Below are 16,441 nucleotides of genomic sequence, written 5' to 3' on the forward strand. Positions count from 1 at the left end.
TGATTGCATGACACAAACTGCATCTAATCTAAACTCTATTAAGAGTTTGGCAAAATGAAACAATCTCTGATTTTTTAATTTTTTTTAAAAAAAATATTTTTTTCTTCTTACTCCACGGAATGCTCTAAATTGAGATGTGGTGACCAACACTAAATGACCCTGTACACAGTTTGGAAAATGAGGTTTTATTTTTTATTTTTCCCTTACAGCTAAAAAGAAAAGGTCAGGAAATACACACCTCCTTAACTTTGTAGCAGGCCACGAATAGACTCCTCCCGTGGCTCTGCCTAGTGTAACTCTGTTCACAGAGCTTCATGGTGGCTGTGTCTTATTTTCCAGCACCTTCCTGGGGCAGCATGGGATATGGCTCATATGATGTCTCTTTCCTCTACTTTTTAGTGTACTTGATGGATGACAATGAAGGTGGCCTTTTAAAGGGTAGTAGACAGTTCTTGTCAGTTGTGTTCAGCTCATTTTTTCCAACTTAGACACTGTATGAAGAGCTCTCTTGTGTGCCAGAGCGGTTGGGGTGAAGCTTGGGACTCTGGGCAACTGTGACACAAGCCAGCTAGGAGCCAGCCTAGAGAAAGACAGACAGTAGCCTGTCCCATGTATGTGAAATTTTATTTCATTTCTGAGGAGTATGTGTAGAAAAGGAAGTTCATGTGGAAACTAGTGTGAAAATTTGTCATATAGTAATATCCTGTGTGTGCCAGGTCTGCTTCCTGGGAAAGTCAAATATAAGACATTTTCTCTCAAATCCTCTGAATGTCATAAATGATAATACATAGCCACATTTGCATACGTGCATGGATGTTTGCGGAGTTGACATGTCACATAGAACCCGTGGCATGAAATCTTGCCAGCAGAATCACAAAAATCATGCTAGTTTGTACAGCAGGAAATTTCCATAGCTCACTCAGTGTCTTTGTGTTAGACTGAGATGCTGCTCATCCAGTGGCTGTCGAGGGGATTTGGGGTCTGTTTATTACATTGCTGCTTCTGCCTTCTGAAGTGGAACACACCCACCCTAGAACCCCGTTCTGATAGTTCTGATGCTGAGTTCATTCCACGATGGTGTTGTCACTTATCTTCCCTCCCTGGTCTGCAGACATATCCCCTTTACCTTCTTCTCCCAAGAGCATCTCTTAGTAGAAATAAACCTCCTCAGAGAGGTAGAGGTGAGCAGAAGCCGAGAAAGAAGCAGAAAAGCAAGTCATAAACAAGCAAGGGAGGCAGCTACCTCATTTCATTTGCTTGTCTTTGTTTGCACATCCAGTCTCTCCAGGAAAACAACTTTGACTTCTGAGTGCTTCTTTTCTCCAATGTTAATTGGGAGTTAGTGGGTCTTCTAACCCATAGTAAAGTGAATTTGAATCTAACACAGTAGTGGTTATCGCTTTGACTGGTTCTTTAGGAGCAGACAGATGAATGTGTTTCCCTTTCTCTGATCTTGAAGAACCGTATAATGGTGGCATGTAGGGGGCCCAACCTACCATTAGCTCTGCCTTGTGATTAGATGTTGGGAATAGAAATGCATATACTTCTCTTCTCTCACCACTTCCTCCCTTCTCTTCTCCCTCTCTCTCTCCCCTTCCTGTCCCCTCTTCCTACTTCCCTCTCCCCTCTCCCTTTCTGTATAAAGTTGTCCCCTTAGTATCTATGGGGGCAATTTCCAAGATCCCTTGAAGAGACCAAAATGTGAAGGATACTCAAGCCCCTTGTATAAAATGGGGCAATATTTGCATGTAATGCATGCACAGCCTGCCTGTACTTTAAATAATGTCTAAGTCTCTTGCAGTGACTCATATCATGAAAGCGCTATATAAATGAGTAAATACAGCATTGCTTGGGGAATAAGGAAAAGCAAAATGTCTTAGTACAGTAGAAATTTTTTCTTTGATTATTTCCAGTCCTCAGTGTTTGAATTGATGCAGACCAGTTTATGTGTGCATATATATGTATATACACCACATATACATGTGCACATACGTGTGTATGTATGTGAGGCTATACACACACACACACATACACATATATATACATATATAATGGGTCATTGTTTTTTCCCTTAAATTACAGTTAAACTTTAATTCTCCTTTAGCACAGATAAAAATATCACATCTATAATCAGATTATCATAAATTACCATTGATTTTTTTATTGTAAATGTATACAATATATTCTGATCACAGCTTCCTCTCCCTCATTTCCTTCCCACATCTTCACCCATCTAACTCTATACTTTCTTTCTCTCTTTAAAAAATAAGCAAGCAGATAGAAAAGCAAACAACCCAGAATTTATAAAAAATAAACAGTGAAAAAGTATAAGACAAACACACAAAAATAAAACAAATAAAAACAGAAAATTGGAAATCATAATATACAATCAAAAGACCAATGAGATTGAAAAAATGCCCCCCAAAAACGATATAAGACAAAAATAATTTATTCCTAAAACACTGTTGAATTTATTTTACACTGCCCTGTGAGTGTAGCCACAGCCTCTGGTGTGTCAGCCCTGTGCATGCGGCCACAGCCTCTGAGTTCATGTGTGTGTCAGAGTCTAGAAGACACTTTATTGGTGTCACCCACACCCCCTAGCTATTACACTCTTCCGGTGTCCTTGTCCACATGGCTTCTCGAGTCGTGAGGGTAGGGATTTGATGAAGACATTTATGGCTGAGTGTTCCAAGACCTTTCACCCTCTGAATGTTGTCTGGCTGTGGGGTCTCTGTATATGTTCCCATCTGCTGGACGAGGAAGCGTCTCTGATGGCGGCTGAGCAAGACATGGAGGACATAATTTCCAATGAGTTAGCTCTAACTTGAGAATCGTCTTACCCATCACAGGAATCAGGGAGTGACAAGGACAGAGTCCAGCTCCACCCAGGAGGACATCATTCGATGGTTCAAAGAGGAACAACTGCCATTGCATGCAGGTTACCAGAAAAACTCAGACACCATTGCTCCCTGGTTCCATGGTGAGTGATGAGACCATCTCTGTTGGCAGACAGTGTTTGGTCAAGGACAAACAGAAGGTCTTTCTCCTTCCTTCTTCACTTGTGCCATACTGACAGAATCCTTCACTTTATTTTCATGAAGTGTTTTCTCAGTTCTTTTGAGAGAGCTGCCTTCCTGTGTCTTCTTAGAAAGCAGTAGGCATTCATGGCCTCTTCATGAGGGTGAATTCTTCACCACAAATACAGCACTCCAGGGTAGATGCAGGAAGCAGGGCTTCTTAGGGAGTCAGAGAAGAGGGTGGAGCTTCAGCAAATGCCACTGTCTTCCTCCTCTGGAAAGTCAGTGGGGGCTGTGTGTTGTAGTGGGGCAGGATTAGCTGGCAGAAGGCCAGCTCTGAGTCAGCTTTTTCTTAACTAGTTGAGTTACCTGGAAGAAACAGTGGTCACTTTTTATAGCTGTTCAACCCAGTTGAGCCCCAATTGCCTCATCTTTGGAATAAGAATCTGGAGCATTTTGAGCTTAAAGAGTCCTGTGACTTTGATGATTTCTTTCCGATGCTCTAGTAAGTCCACAAGATGGGGTGTTTTGAGTCATGAGACGGCATTAGCTCGGCATTCAGCATTTGGCTTAAGAGACTTGGTTGACTGAGACTCCTCTGACGACCCAGGTCATACCCTCTGACTGCTTCATTTGAAGAGAAGTCAGTTGTTTCTTTAAGGCCTGTGCTTAGGAGCCTGGGGTATCGCTCTGACAGAGTTATTTGGTCAGAATGTACAAAGTGCTCAGTTATAATCCCAACCCAGAAAAGAAAAAAAAGAAAGGAAGGAATTACCTGTGACTGAATTGAACTTTCAATTAAGTATCCATCCGAGGTATTCTCTCCCACTTAGCACATAGAGCGTCATGGTTGGAACTATGTTTAAGGCATCTCACTCTTCAGTAGCGTCATTGTACACATAAACAGACCACAGAAGATCAGCTCCCCCACACACATGCACAGCCACTGCTAAAGCCTCACAGCTCATCGGTGACAGCCTTCTCTCAAGCGCTGCTTCTGAAACCTGGGTCCCAGCAGATGTACCAGCTGCCCTTGGATGTATCTGAGGGTCAGGCTTTGGTTTTGATCAATCCTGGAGTCCCCCTCCCCCCTCCAGGGACAGGGTTGCAAGCGTCCCTCCCATCCATGCTGTTGTGCTATTGTGAGAGACTGAGAGAGGACTCTGCTGATTCTGCATGCCTTTGCCAGGGCCATCTCCCTGTCTGCTGTCCCCAGTTATCCTTTCTAAGCTAAGCACAGGAGATCAGCCGGGTAGTTTCTGTGTCCCTGGACAGTTGATGTATGCTGTCACCCCTGGTAATGAGAGTACTCACATTTTCAGTTTTGTGGGGGTTTGTTGCTGTTGTTTTGTTTTGTTTTAAACAGCAGGGTATGAGAGTGTTAGCTTAAGTCATTAAGAATTCTGCTATATGCACTGGCAGTTCTGTCGGAAAAACAAAGCTAGAAGACACAGCAGGATTAATAATCCACTGGGAGCTTTGCTTAGAATATACAACTTCGGAGTGTTCCATATAATACTTTATAGATATGACATCGTCAATCTGTTCTTAGGCAAATATTTATCATAGTTATAAGGAAAATAAATAACACAATAAATAAATAATGTGATAATAAATATGCAGTCATTCAGTCAGTATATATTTATCCTCCATTTTAGGGAGACTGAGTTTCACGTTTCCATGATGGTGAGGGGGACCACACTTTGTCTCTCTGAAATATGTTTGCTCGCATGTTAGTACTCAGGAATGGCCCAACGTCACTCTTGAGAACATCTTTTCATACCCACGTAGCATAATCTCTTAAGACATGGAATTTTTGGAAAGGAGAGACATTTGCGTGCTGAACATTCCTAATCCAAATAGCCAAAGCAGACACACTCCAGGGCAACTAACATGTTCTTTAAATAGTTCAGACTTTAGAACCTTTCATGCCCTATGTTTTCTGGTTCTAACTGCTCAACTTTCAGGTCTGCTGAAATACATTATCATTTGAAAACCTCCTGTTATACTTGTGGATAAGTATGTTGAACAAGGCACACTCAATCCCTACTGAGTATGGCCGAATACCCTGTTGTGATCGCCCCAACGTATACTCCTGCCTCTGTTCCTGAGTTCCTGCTGTCTCTGTACTTACCAGTGCTTGATGGTGCCTGATTTCATTTCCTGTCTTGTGGGTCCACAGGGAAATTGCAGTGGTTGGGCTTGCCTTGATGAGCAGTGAGCCCGAGCCCCTCACGTATTTTTTGGGTGAGTGTTTGCTGTAAATAATTCTTCAGATGTTTTGGTCATTTTTTCCCCAGGGCATTTATTAAACTTTTGTTTTGATTTGTAGAATTTTATATATTCTCAATACTAATCATCTATCAGTTCTATGAACTACCTATTTTTTCTTTTAGTCTATGATTTATCACCCTGGCACATTTTGAGGCACAATTTTTCATTTCAGTGCTGTTTGATTTAGTTTTTCCCTTTGATGATTTTTTTGCTTGTATCATGTACAACCAACCTGCAATGTTTTATAGATAAACATACACACACACACACACACACACACACATATATGGTATACAGACATCTTTCCATTCATTATTATGATAAACTTCACATTACCTAAAATTCACCACTTTAACTGTTTTTATTGCTCTTTTAAAACAGAAAACATTATTTTTAGTAAGCATTGGAAGTAATGATTTTCCTTATGACACTTCATACATTAGTTTATTTGACTTCACTGACATTCACCCCACCCCTGCCCGCCCCGCCCCTTATCCGCTTCCCTTGTTCTACCTTCTGACCTCCTGTCCACCTTAGCAATGCTATTTATCTGTGTGTGCACGCATGTGCTGGCCGACATGCCTGTGCATGTGTGTAGAGGTCAGGGTCAGGCTTCTTCCTCTGTCATTTTCCACCTTGGTTTCTGAGACAGGCTTCTCACTGATCCCCGAGCTTACGCCAGCAAGCCCTTGGCATCTGCCTGACTCTTCTTCTCCAGTGCTGGGTCTCAGGTTCAACACCCAGCTTTAACTTGGGTGGAAAGAATAGGAACTCTGGTCTTTGGTTGTGTATCAGGCACTTCACCTGCCGAGCCATCTCTTCAGCCGTTTGGCTACTATTAAACGTGTTGGCATCTGTTTTCTGGAGTTACAGGCAGTTTCTGTGCCAAGGATCAGTGTGAGGTGTAAGCGGGAAGTCTTTTCACGTCTTTCCAGGGCCTGTCCTATATCTGGGTATGTGTGGAGACTTCCTAATTTATACAATGTACACAGTTTTTTTTGAATGTCATAGTCTTTAATTTCTACCTCACAAGGGTGAAAATGAAGAGGAATGAAAGAGGCAAGGAGTTTTGAAGTTTAATTTCCAGAACAAGATGTGAGTTGCACTCCCGCCCCCCATTGTGAATGGGGAGGTGGTTACTGTGTGCAGGGGGTCTGTACTGAGCAAATGAGCTCAAGCGTGAAGAGTCAGAGCACCCTCCCCGCTCCCCTCTCCTCCCAGAGAACAGGGCTTCTGCTTCAGCCTACCAGAAACCTTTTCCCTGCCTGTGCTTTCTGCCATCCCTTCATTGCAGTCTCGCAGTGCTGAGAAGTAGCTTTTGAGTTACACAAGTAACATGTGGTTGTCCAGTAAACCAGATCTTAATTCCTGCCAAAGCTGTCTCGTGTGCAAGTACTTACTTAGGACCTGTCCTTAAAAGGTCAGAAGGCAATAGTGACATGGAAGGTCATGGGATAGAAGCCACCATAAAGGATAAGGGGATTTGGCTGTTGGGAAGTTGGCAGGTCAAGGCTGAGCCTGTGGGATAGGATGTAGCCACTGGGTGGGCTGGAGCTGCTGTCCTAGATGCTTCTGTGTCTGAGACGTATCGTCTTCCGAATACGGACATTAAGGGTATTTTTTTTTTGGTTTCCTCAACCAAGGGGATTATTTCTTCTTGTTTGTGTCATTTTTATCCCTTCACATGCTGTTGTCCTAGACTAATTCTCAGCTCAGTTACGTCTTTTCCCTTGACTACAATCCCGGTTTTTAACCAATTTTATTCTTGCAGCTAGTACCAGGGTCCTCCAGTCCTTCAGCCACACTGTTTAGTCTCTGGTGTTTATGAAGTACATGAGTCCTTCTGCCCAGCTGACCAGCAAAGCCACCAAGCATAAGCTAACCCTGGCTCTGAGTCTCCAGAGTGCATCGATACATAATCCACTCTACCCACTAACATGCTTCGAGGACTCATTGGGAGACTCAATGACTAAACACACCTCAAGTGTGAAGTTCCACCCACAAGTCCATTTCTTCATTCTACCAACATTTCCACACCCCCTAAACAGACAAAACTAGCGGTGGAGGGATCTCGGAACCTGCCAGAGACTGGGCTGTGAAAAGACAGAAATGCAGAGAGAAACACACCTCTAGTTCAGGGCTTCCCCAGTGGTCTTCGCTGCTAGACAGCTTCACTCCCACACTTGCTTTGCACATCATTAATGTTGAAATCATTTACAGTTACCAAATAGGGTATAATTGAGATCAGTGAAGTAGCTCCATCCTTGCTTGTCCTCTGGATGCCTTTTGCAGATGGGACACATAACTGAGCATGCCTTCTAGATGCTGTAGTCTCAAGAGTTTATATTTTATGCCCCTCTGAAAGCAAATTCTATACTTTTAGTAGAATTTGACATTGTTGGATCATACTAAATGCCTTTACTTTGTTCTATTTATATACACCTCTCTACCTCATTCTTTTTAATTTTCTCCATTTTTTTATAGGAGTAGTTATCCCTGGAATTCAAGTTGCCTATAGACAGCCATCAGTGTGGGGGTCCTGTGTTTTTCTCCATTCCGGCAGCTTTTCTCCATACCCCCAGCTCCTTCTGCAAGGGTACAGGACACCATCAGAGCTGGTGTAGGTAGCTGATCTTATTAAGAAAGGCTCATAGATACACCTCAGCAGACCTGCCAATTAGGGCCTATTAATGACCTATCCTTTGACTATCTTGCTCCAGAGAACTTTCTTAATGTTAGACATCAAATCCTGCTCTCCTTTCACAAAGGAGTTCTCACGTAGCTGTCTACCCAGCACAAATTATTGATGCATGTGGCGGTTCAAAGTCTGTAGCTAAGCCTCGGGTGATGGCTTGTACTCTATGCCATTCATTCTATCTAGGACACACGCATTTTATGAGGTAATGAGACCATGACTAAGAAGCAAAACCCATGTCACCACTGTGTGTTGCAGGAAGGGCATATTTGTAAAATGTCATGAACATAATGAGCAAGCACCAGAGCTAAGGACCTGGAACAGACCCTGGCCCTGCAACCTTGGCATTGGCGTTTTCCCGCTTAGCTTGCTTGTCTACAAAACATAATGATAATAGTACCAGATCTTGTTTAGAACTCTTTGAAGGTTAAATAAAAGGAGAAATGTAAACAGAAGCACATTGCACCACGATGGGAATGGGTAGGAGTTTGCTATGGGCTCAGTACCTAGATCCAGTGGCACCACCATTGGAATGGGTAGGAGTTTGCTATGGGCTCAGTACCTAGATCCAGTAGCACCACCATTGGAATGGGTAGGAGTTTGCTATGGGCTCAGTACCTAGATCCAGTAGCATCACCATTGGAATGGGTAGGAGTTTGCTATGGACTCAGTATCTAGATCCAGTAGCACCACCATTGGAATGGGTAGGAGTTTGGCTATGGGCTCAGTACCTAGATCCAGTGGCACCACCATTGGAATGGGTAGGAGTTTGGCTAAGGGCTCAGTACCTAGATCCAGTGGCATACTTATCCTGATATTCTTAAAGGTCCTAAAATACTATGTAGTTTTCTGTGAGCACACTTTGAGACATATTAAAAATTATTTACTTATTTCTATTTTGCCCATATGAATGTTTGTCTGCGTATTTATATTTGCACCATACACATGCCTAGTGCCAATGGCGGTCAGGAGAGTGTATTCGTTAGATCATCTGGGACTGGAATTACAAGGAATTGTGAGCTGCCGTATGGGTGCTTGAAGTTACAGATGGTTGTAAGCCATGTGTACTGGGAATGCAAATTTGATCTTTTGCAAGTGTTCTTTACCACTGAACTATCTCTCCGCCCCGTAAAGCTTCTTTCAGAGTAGTAATATTACCCCTTTGTAGGATTGCTTTCAGGGCTCAATGAAGAAATACATTGTGTCATTATTTGGTAATCTTTTATTTAATCCAAACATATATTTTGCAGATAACTTCCAGGGAAGTAGGTTGTACAGTACACAGATGGTGGTGCTGTGCACTGTGCAGAAGGGCTCATACCCCTTAACTCTACCTAACAATTCTTGGACCCGAGGCAACAGCTTCAAAGAGGGGTAGGTTGTGAGATGAAATCACTTGGCTAGGTCTGTTCCAGGGGTGGGTGCTGAAGATATTAGTGTGTCGGTGTGGGAGCTGCCTGACGGCCAGGAGGTCATAAGGCAGTGGGAAAGGGCAAGATGGTCCTGATGGAGTGTGCTGTGCATGACCCACACAGCAGAGACCAAGTGTGCCAGGTGCTCTGCAGATCAGAGGAAACAGCTCAGGAGGCATCCGAATGCCTCTTATTCTCTGCTTACAGATAGAGTAGGAATTTTCCAGAAGAGGATAATCATTCTACCAACTTCTCTGCCTGCTGGGTTTCTAACTAGAGCCCTGCTAGGGTTTTCAAGTTACTGTGCATCTCTTTGGGTCTGCGGATCTCTTCTGGGCAGCTTTCTTAGGGCTGTTTTGGTCAAACCTTCACTCCAGAGAGTTCTAAAAACCACACAGGCCAATGCAGTAGCTATTGTCCACACATGCCAAGAAACTAAAGAAACAAAATAAAACTAAAGCTTGAGTCCACAGTCATATTCATTCTAGCTCAGGTCTCAAAAAAATACTCAGGGCTGGTAGCATCACCCGACCGATTCAGGGGAGATTTCCCCCGTTGCGGGATATTCTGTTCCATGGTGCTGCTACAGAACGATCCAGTCCCCGTCATTACTCAGAGGAGGATGAGCAGGACTGTATTTTGGTCAGCTAGTAGCTAGCTCTGCCCTCTGATCCAAAGCAAAGTTTAAAGGCAATCTCAGGAGTATCAGAAAGCTATCAAAATATCTCACAACATTACCCCCTTTTGCCAAAAGAAAAATGGAAGGTTTTTAACTCTAATACTACATACAATAAGAACAATCATCTGGTAAGAAATACGTTCACAATGTCTAGTCCATTTGCATTTGGAAAATTCAGAGAAAATACTCCATTATCTATCCTATCTGGGTAAGTCCAACATTTTGTACCTAATTCACTTTCTATCCTAACTTGTATTACCAACCCAAAACTATAGTCTTAGACCTCAAAACATTTTCTTAGATAAACAATTTCAGCTTTTATGTCTTTCAATCTTATACATTTTACACCTCTTTCATGAGTTTCTTTTTTGAATTTTGTAACAAGGAAAACTGTAGCTATAGCTGTCTAGTATTCAACTCCATCAGAGACCAGAGAAAGATATTACCTGAGTAAATAGGAAGTTCAAAGCAAACAGCTTCCAAAACTATAGAAACCATAGGAACATTTGTCTGTTTGGAAAATGACCCAAGGTTCCCCTGCAGTGGTGGGATATCTATGTTCCACCTACAGGCCTAGAGTATCTGACAGACTTTTTTATGAAGCAGGGATTTTGAAGAACTTTCTTACCTTGTCTTGGTAAAGTTCAGCAGTCACTTTTTTTGTATGTCCTGCTTGTCCAATTTAGACAGCATACTGTCAGCACTCAAGGCAAAAGTAGTTTCTTGCCCAGACATTAACTTTTGCTATAAAGAAAGCAAATTCAGTATGGGGGATCTTTGATGCTCATCATCTTCTCAGAAGTGGATTGGAGATGCCAGGAGCAGATGTGTCTCATTATCATAAAAGTCTTATATTATTAAAATATCATATTCTGCAGCTTTCTTAACTATTTAAAGAGCATTTATCTATTTAAAATATATCTCTGTTTTCCTTGACCATGGCCACAAATTTGTTTTTATAGATGACCAACTATTAGTCTACATTTTTAAATTATTTTAAACAGTTCATAATAATAACCTTTAAAGATTATAACTTTACATTACATTTTTAAATGAACTGCATGGTGTAATACCTTAAACAAGAATAGAAAGATATATACAGTATAACAAAAATAACCTTAAATTTGTATCAATATACAAAAATCCATAGCAATGTAAAATGTTTAGTAGTTGCTTTTTTAGTTTAAAATATATTTTAAAATCTGTTCTTTTATCCTATCATTTCTATATCTCCTTTTCTTTTCAGAACCAGATCCCTGAATCTAATTTCCTTTGCTTAGTTCCCCCCCCCCCCCAGTATCACCAATAACAACTTGGCATCAACCTGCTAAATGATGATAAATGTCTATGATCCACTAATAAACCAAGATCCACTCACCATGCCTCTTGGGAATGTGGGCATCATGTTTTCTAGACTGTTTCCTGTTGTCTTGGGGCGATGGAACCCTGAGAACATTGAGATAATGGTAAAGTACTGGGAGAACTAGCTGTATTTTTGTTGTTGTTTAGTCTTTGTGTGATGGGAACGTGTAGAGCTTATCTGAAGTCCTGGCTGGAGTAGTCTGTGAGGCTGGACTATCTCAGCTAGCAGCTTTGAAGATGTTCTGGATGCAGAATTTTAAGGAAACTCTAACTGAGGCATTCTGAGATCTGAGAGGCTGGATCACCTGGGCTACTTGTTTTCATTGGTGTTTGGCCTTTTTTTTTGAAAACATGAAAACTTTTAAAGGTATATTAACACAAGTATGTAATGTACAGTATGCACAAATCAACTAAAGGTGATTTTCTGTTTTATGTATGAGCAGGTAAAAGGCATCTGTCATAAGTCCATTTGGACTTCATAACCAAACTGTCATGAGGACTCTGAAGTCAACTAGATTTTTCATGTCCATTCAGTCTTAGAATTGTTCCTATGTTTGTCAGCATACACATCACCTGTCCTTCAGTCTTTCCTGGCTTCCTCCCTCATATCTGCAGCCAAGATCCTCAGGAGGCCTCCCCTGTTCAAATCTGACCTCTACTAAGTTTGAAGGAATCCGTAGCTTTTTGTTTTCTGTGGAAACAAAGGCATAACCTTTCCCCCAATGCAACATATTTCTTGACTTCCATTCTGAAATCAAGTCATCTGTAAAGTATATGCTAGTTTAATTAAACACTTCCTCCCATAATCCAACGTCTCTCAGCAGCTGTCATTTGCTCATTAGCATTCAAAAACTTCAAAGTCAGCAAAACACCATACAGGGTCCAGACATCCTGTGTATTTCCCATCCTTATGTGGCTTTTTATTTTATTACTTACTTTTTAAAGATTTCATTTCATAATTTTCAAACTATTTCTTTCTATGACTATCTATACCCATTTTCTTTCTTTTTTTCTTTAGCATTTAAGTGTATTTTAAAGCATTCTGTCCCTATTTAGGAGTTCTTGGGGGAGGGACTGAACCAGCTTATTAAGCACCTGCAGCATTCTCTGACCACGGGAGCCAAAGCTTTAACTGCTAGGCAGTAGCTAGCTCCTCTGGCAGCTGGTTCTGCCCTCCTCGGTTCCCTGAGAGCTATGGGAATCCACTGAGCCCATTTGCTAGAGTCCCTGCAGATGGGAGGCGACTGTTGTGAGAGCTCAGAGAGAGGCCCATGCCACAACTGTGGCGGTGCTGACTGCTGTGTCCTCTCTGTGTGGTTGTGTCATGTGTTGGAGCATCAAATGTAGCATTTATCTAGTTATTCTTTATTAATAATAACTCAAGAGTCAGATATTAAGTAAGAACCTGAATAGTCAGAGAAGTGGTGGGGAAGTGAGAAACGACCAGTGCTTCTACTCTTAATGTGTGCAGGTTGTTTTCCTGGTAGAACTCTATCCCATTACACTTAGGGATAAACTTGAATAAAAGAAGTCTAGCCAGGCATGGTAGCATATGCCTTTAATACCTGCAAAGGTAGACAGACCTCTATGAATTCCAGGCCAGCCTGGGCTATGTAGAGAGATGCTGTAACAATAAACAAACCAGCAAATAAAATGAGTAAAAGCAATATACCATTCTCTTTTCTGCCATCTGACCTCAGATTGCTTTGGTTTCTTTACAATGTGTGAAGATTGCTGATTCCCAGAGGCAGCCCTGAAGTGTCATGAATTGAGAGGTGGGGTGAAGATCATTGCTTTCAATCTTAGAGACATACAGAGGGCAAGCCAAAGCCTGTGAGGACGTTGCTCACATGACACTCATCAGGATACCTGACTTTGGAACATGCCTTTGTACTCAAGGACTCCTATCTTCCATAGACATGGCGCTTCTGAGGCTGGCAGTGGCCAAGACTCCTCAAAGGTACCCACTTCCCTTGACTCCTGATGGAGTCTGTAAAGAAACATCTACTTGTGCTCAGGAACGTGAACTACGTGCCTAAGCATGTAGAGAGAAACTGCTCTCTTGTGCGTGGCCCTCACCTTTGAGCCGGCCCTCACTCCTGTGATATGTAAGGAGATTGAATTATGACCTGGGATTTACTGCAGAATCATTTTATTGTGTTCCGGTGCTTTAGCAGATTAGATAGTGCTAAGATAGTGTGTAATGGGTGATGATTACAGAGGTCAGGAGGATTGTAGATACTTTGATTTGGGCTTCCTCAACCTTACCCTATTTTAGAAAGGAAAATTGTCCAGGTTTCCTTATCATTTTCAAGAAGAACTTTTTTCTTTTATAGTCATTGACTATACACATCTTCCCAGTCCTTTGAAGGGACTTAGAACTAAAGACTTACTCTGTCCCTAAGTTTGGGTGTAATAAGAAATTGTTTTCCACAACGCTGCTCTTCCTTCTGACAGGAGTTTAGCAAGTCCTTGTTTCTGCAGGGAGATTTGCAGTGACAGTGAAAAATACCTCTGCTTTCTTAGACAATCTAATATAGTTGTCTTCAAACTTCTGTTGGGGGTCATCCTGGCAGAGAGTGGTTGTTTATTGCCTTCTTAGAGCCTACAGCTCTTTTAGACAATTTATCCATGGAACCAGAGATGTCTAGAAAGGCAAAAGAAACATTGAAAGCAAGCAGCCCATGTCTGAACTGAGAATCTCACTCGATCACTGTGGGGCAACTGTTGCCGATGTGCCACAAGAGAAAATATAGAACAATGACTGACAGCTTGGATGTTCACACTTTGTGCTGCTGCGACCACAAAATACCCAAAAGAATAACCGAGCCGAGGCAGTATTTATTCCTCATCTTAGAGCTTTCTAGTCTGTTGTTGTGAGCTCTGTGCACATGGGCAGAATATTCTGATAAAAGAGCCTGTGGTGGAAGATATAATCTCATGGTAAATAGGAAAGAGAGGAAGATAATAAGCGAAAGGGCAGTATAAGACATGGCCCCCAGGGACATCCCTCCAGTTACTTCTTCCAGCTAGGCTCTGCCTCTTTTACAGTCTCCCAAAATGGTACCAGCATTCAGGAACCAAGCATTTGAGACATGAACTAGGGTGTGTGTGGGGGGGGAGGAAATTTCATATTTCAACTATGATGAATGTTTGTGGTAGACATGAACCAGCAACCTTTCTGAGAGGCACAGCAATAGAGCTGGAATCTCTGGGAGAGATGCCCTGAGTTTCTTTCCTTTGGGATGCCGTTTCTGTCAGTACCTGCCCACCCTCAGTTCTTCATACAAGCTCTCATGCCAGCCTTTATGGTACAGGACCACTGTTCATCTTCCTGAACAGTGATGGGCAAAGAGCAGGTAGGAGAATGTTGGTGGGTTGAACTTGGCTTGTAGGGAGTGGGGCTTTTCAAATTCCTCCTCTCGTTAAAGATCTATTTACAGAATCTTTTTTAGCACGGTGCTCCGAATGACTGGAGCTTACTTAAACTAAAAATTCACTAGCAACTAGAAGGACTGCAAAAACCCATTTCCTTTTCACAAGGCAGGCTGCTGTTTGTTTCCTTAACAATCAGAACTTGAACATCAGCAGCAAGGTAAGGGTGGAACAAGGGAAGCCTGGAGCTTCTGTCTGCGGCAAAACAGGGTGAACACGAAAAGAGCATTGTTCCTCCTTCCCTAATCAGAGCCCACAGGGTAATTCAGCCAGCTGTGCTGTTGGCTATTCTCTGTGTGTTTACAATGCTGTCTATTCATTCCAAGAATTACCATAGAAATAAGAAGGGAACTTTGGAGTATGAGTCAAACTGGGAAATGAGAGTGGGAATTCAGGAGACATCTTAATTACACCTCTACACAAAGCCCCATATATGTGTGCAGGTGGAATTTATTCCTTTGAATATATATGTATATATTCAAATTTCTTCATATATGTGTGGATATATAAGTAAATTACACTCTAGCCTTTCAAAACCCAATGGATACATTGAAGATTAGTTTTGGTGGAATTCAGTAAACCTGTTACTGGTATCAGGCACTCAGTAGACCAGAGTATCTTCCGGTTCTGTCACTAACTTGCAGGGCCTCCTAGACCAGGCTATTTCAACTCTAGCACCGTTGATGCTTTGTGCTGGACTTTTTTTATGGGTCAGACTGTTGTGTGAATGTTCAGAAGCATCACTGGCCTGTACCCTGTGAGTAGAAGTATCACCCACACCCACGACAACTGTATTAGTTACTTCTTACATCACTGCGAACACAACACCTGATGGTAAGAAAAGAAAAGAGATTTACTTGGTTCCATGGCAGAGCAACACTGGCCTGTGAGGAAGGCACCTCACATCACAGTGCACCAGGAAACACTGGCATGGGAATATGGCAGGGTGTGCACTAGTCACAGCATGTTGATCAGGAAGTGCAGAAAAGAGAACTCTGGCCCCCAGCTAGCTTTCTTTTCTCTTTCCATCTCACCTCCTGGCCAATGGGATAGTGTTACCCACATTCAGGGTGGCTCTTTCCCCTCCAGTTCTTCCTCCACCCAAGCCACCTTAACATCCCAACAGGAGTGCTTTACTCTCCTGTGTGATTCTGTTTGAGAATTACTGTTTCAGACCAAGACAGGTCACTTCCAGACCAGAGTTCTCACTGATAAGCAGACAGTGGTGGTCCTTCAAGAGCATCCGAAGTTCACTTCGGATCTGAAAGAGCCCAGCACCACCCTCAAGATAATGTGCCAGCCCTTCCTAAGTGGCAGACAGCTTGTGCTAATCTAATGTGTCTCTAGGTGAAGCTGTTCTCTTATGAGCTGTCCAAGTTCGCTCCTCTGTTGCTATAATTAAAACACTTACCCAAAGCAACTTGGGGAAGAAAGGGTCTATTCCACCTTTAGAGTAACTCTCAAATCACAAGACATCATTGAGGAAAGGAACTTACGGCAGAAATCTAGAGGCAGAAACCAAGGAGGAAGGCTGCTTACTGGCTCGTTCAGGTTGGTTTCTTGT

The 16,441-nt window shown here is 42.3% G+C and overlaps 1 protein-coding gene across 2 annotated transcripts in view; it reads left to right on the forward strand.

The window, feature by feature from the left end:
* Sh2d4a (SH2 domain containing 4A) overlaps positions 1 to 16,441 on the forward strand; it is a 56,133-nt gene that overhangs the window by 36,967 nt on the left and 2,725 nt on the right. For both annotated transcript variants that reach the window (XM_075986915.1, XM_075986916.1), the window contains exon 7: positions 2,853 to 2,983. In XM_075986915.1, the coding sequence (XP_075843030.1) occupies positions 2,853 to 2,983 (131 nt within the window). The remainder of the gene's footprint in view (positions 1 to 2,852; positions 2,984 to 16,441) is intronic.

This window comes from Microtus pennsylvanicus, chromosome 9 (assembly GCF_037038515.1).
Source record: "Microtus pennsylvanicus isolate mMicPen1 chromosome 9, mMicPen1.hap1, whole genome shotgun sequence".
NCBI lineage: Eukaryota > Metazoa > Chordata > Mammalia > Rodentia > Cricetidae > Microtus > Microtus pennsylvanicus.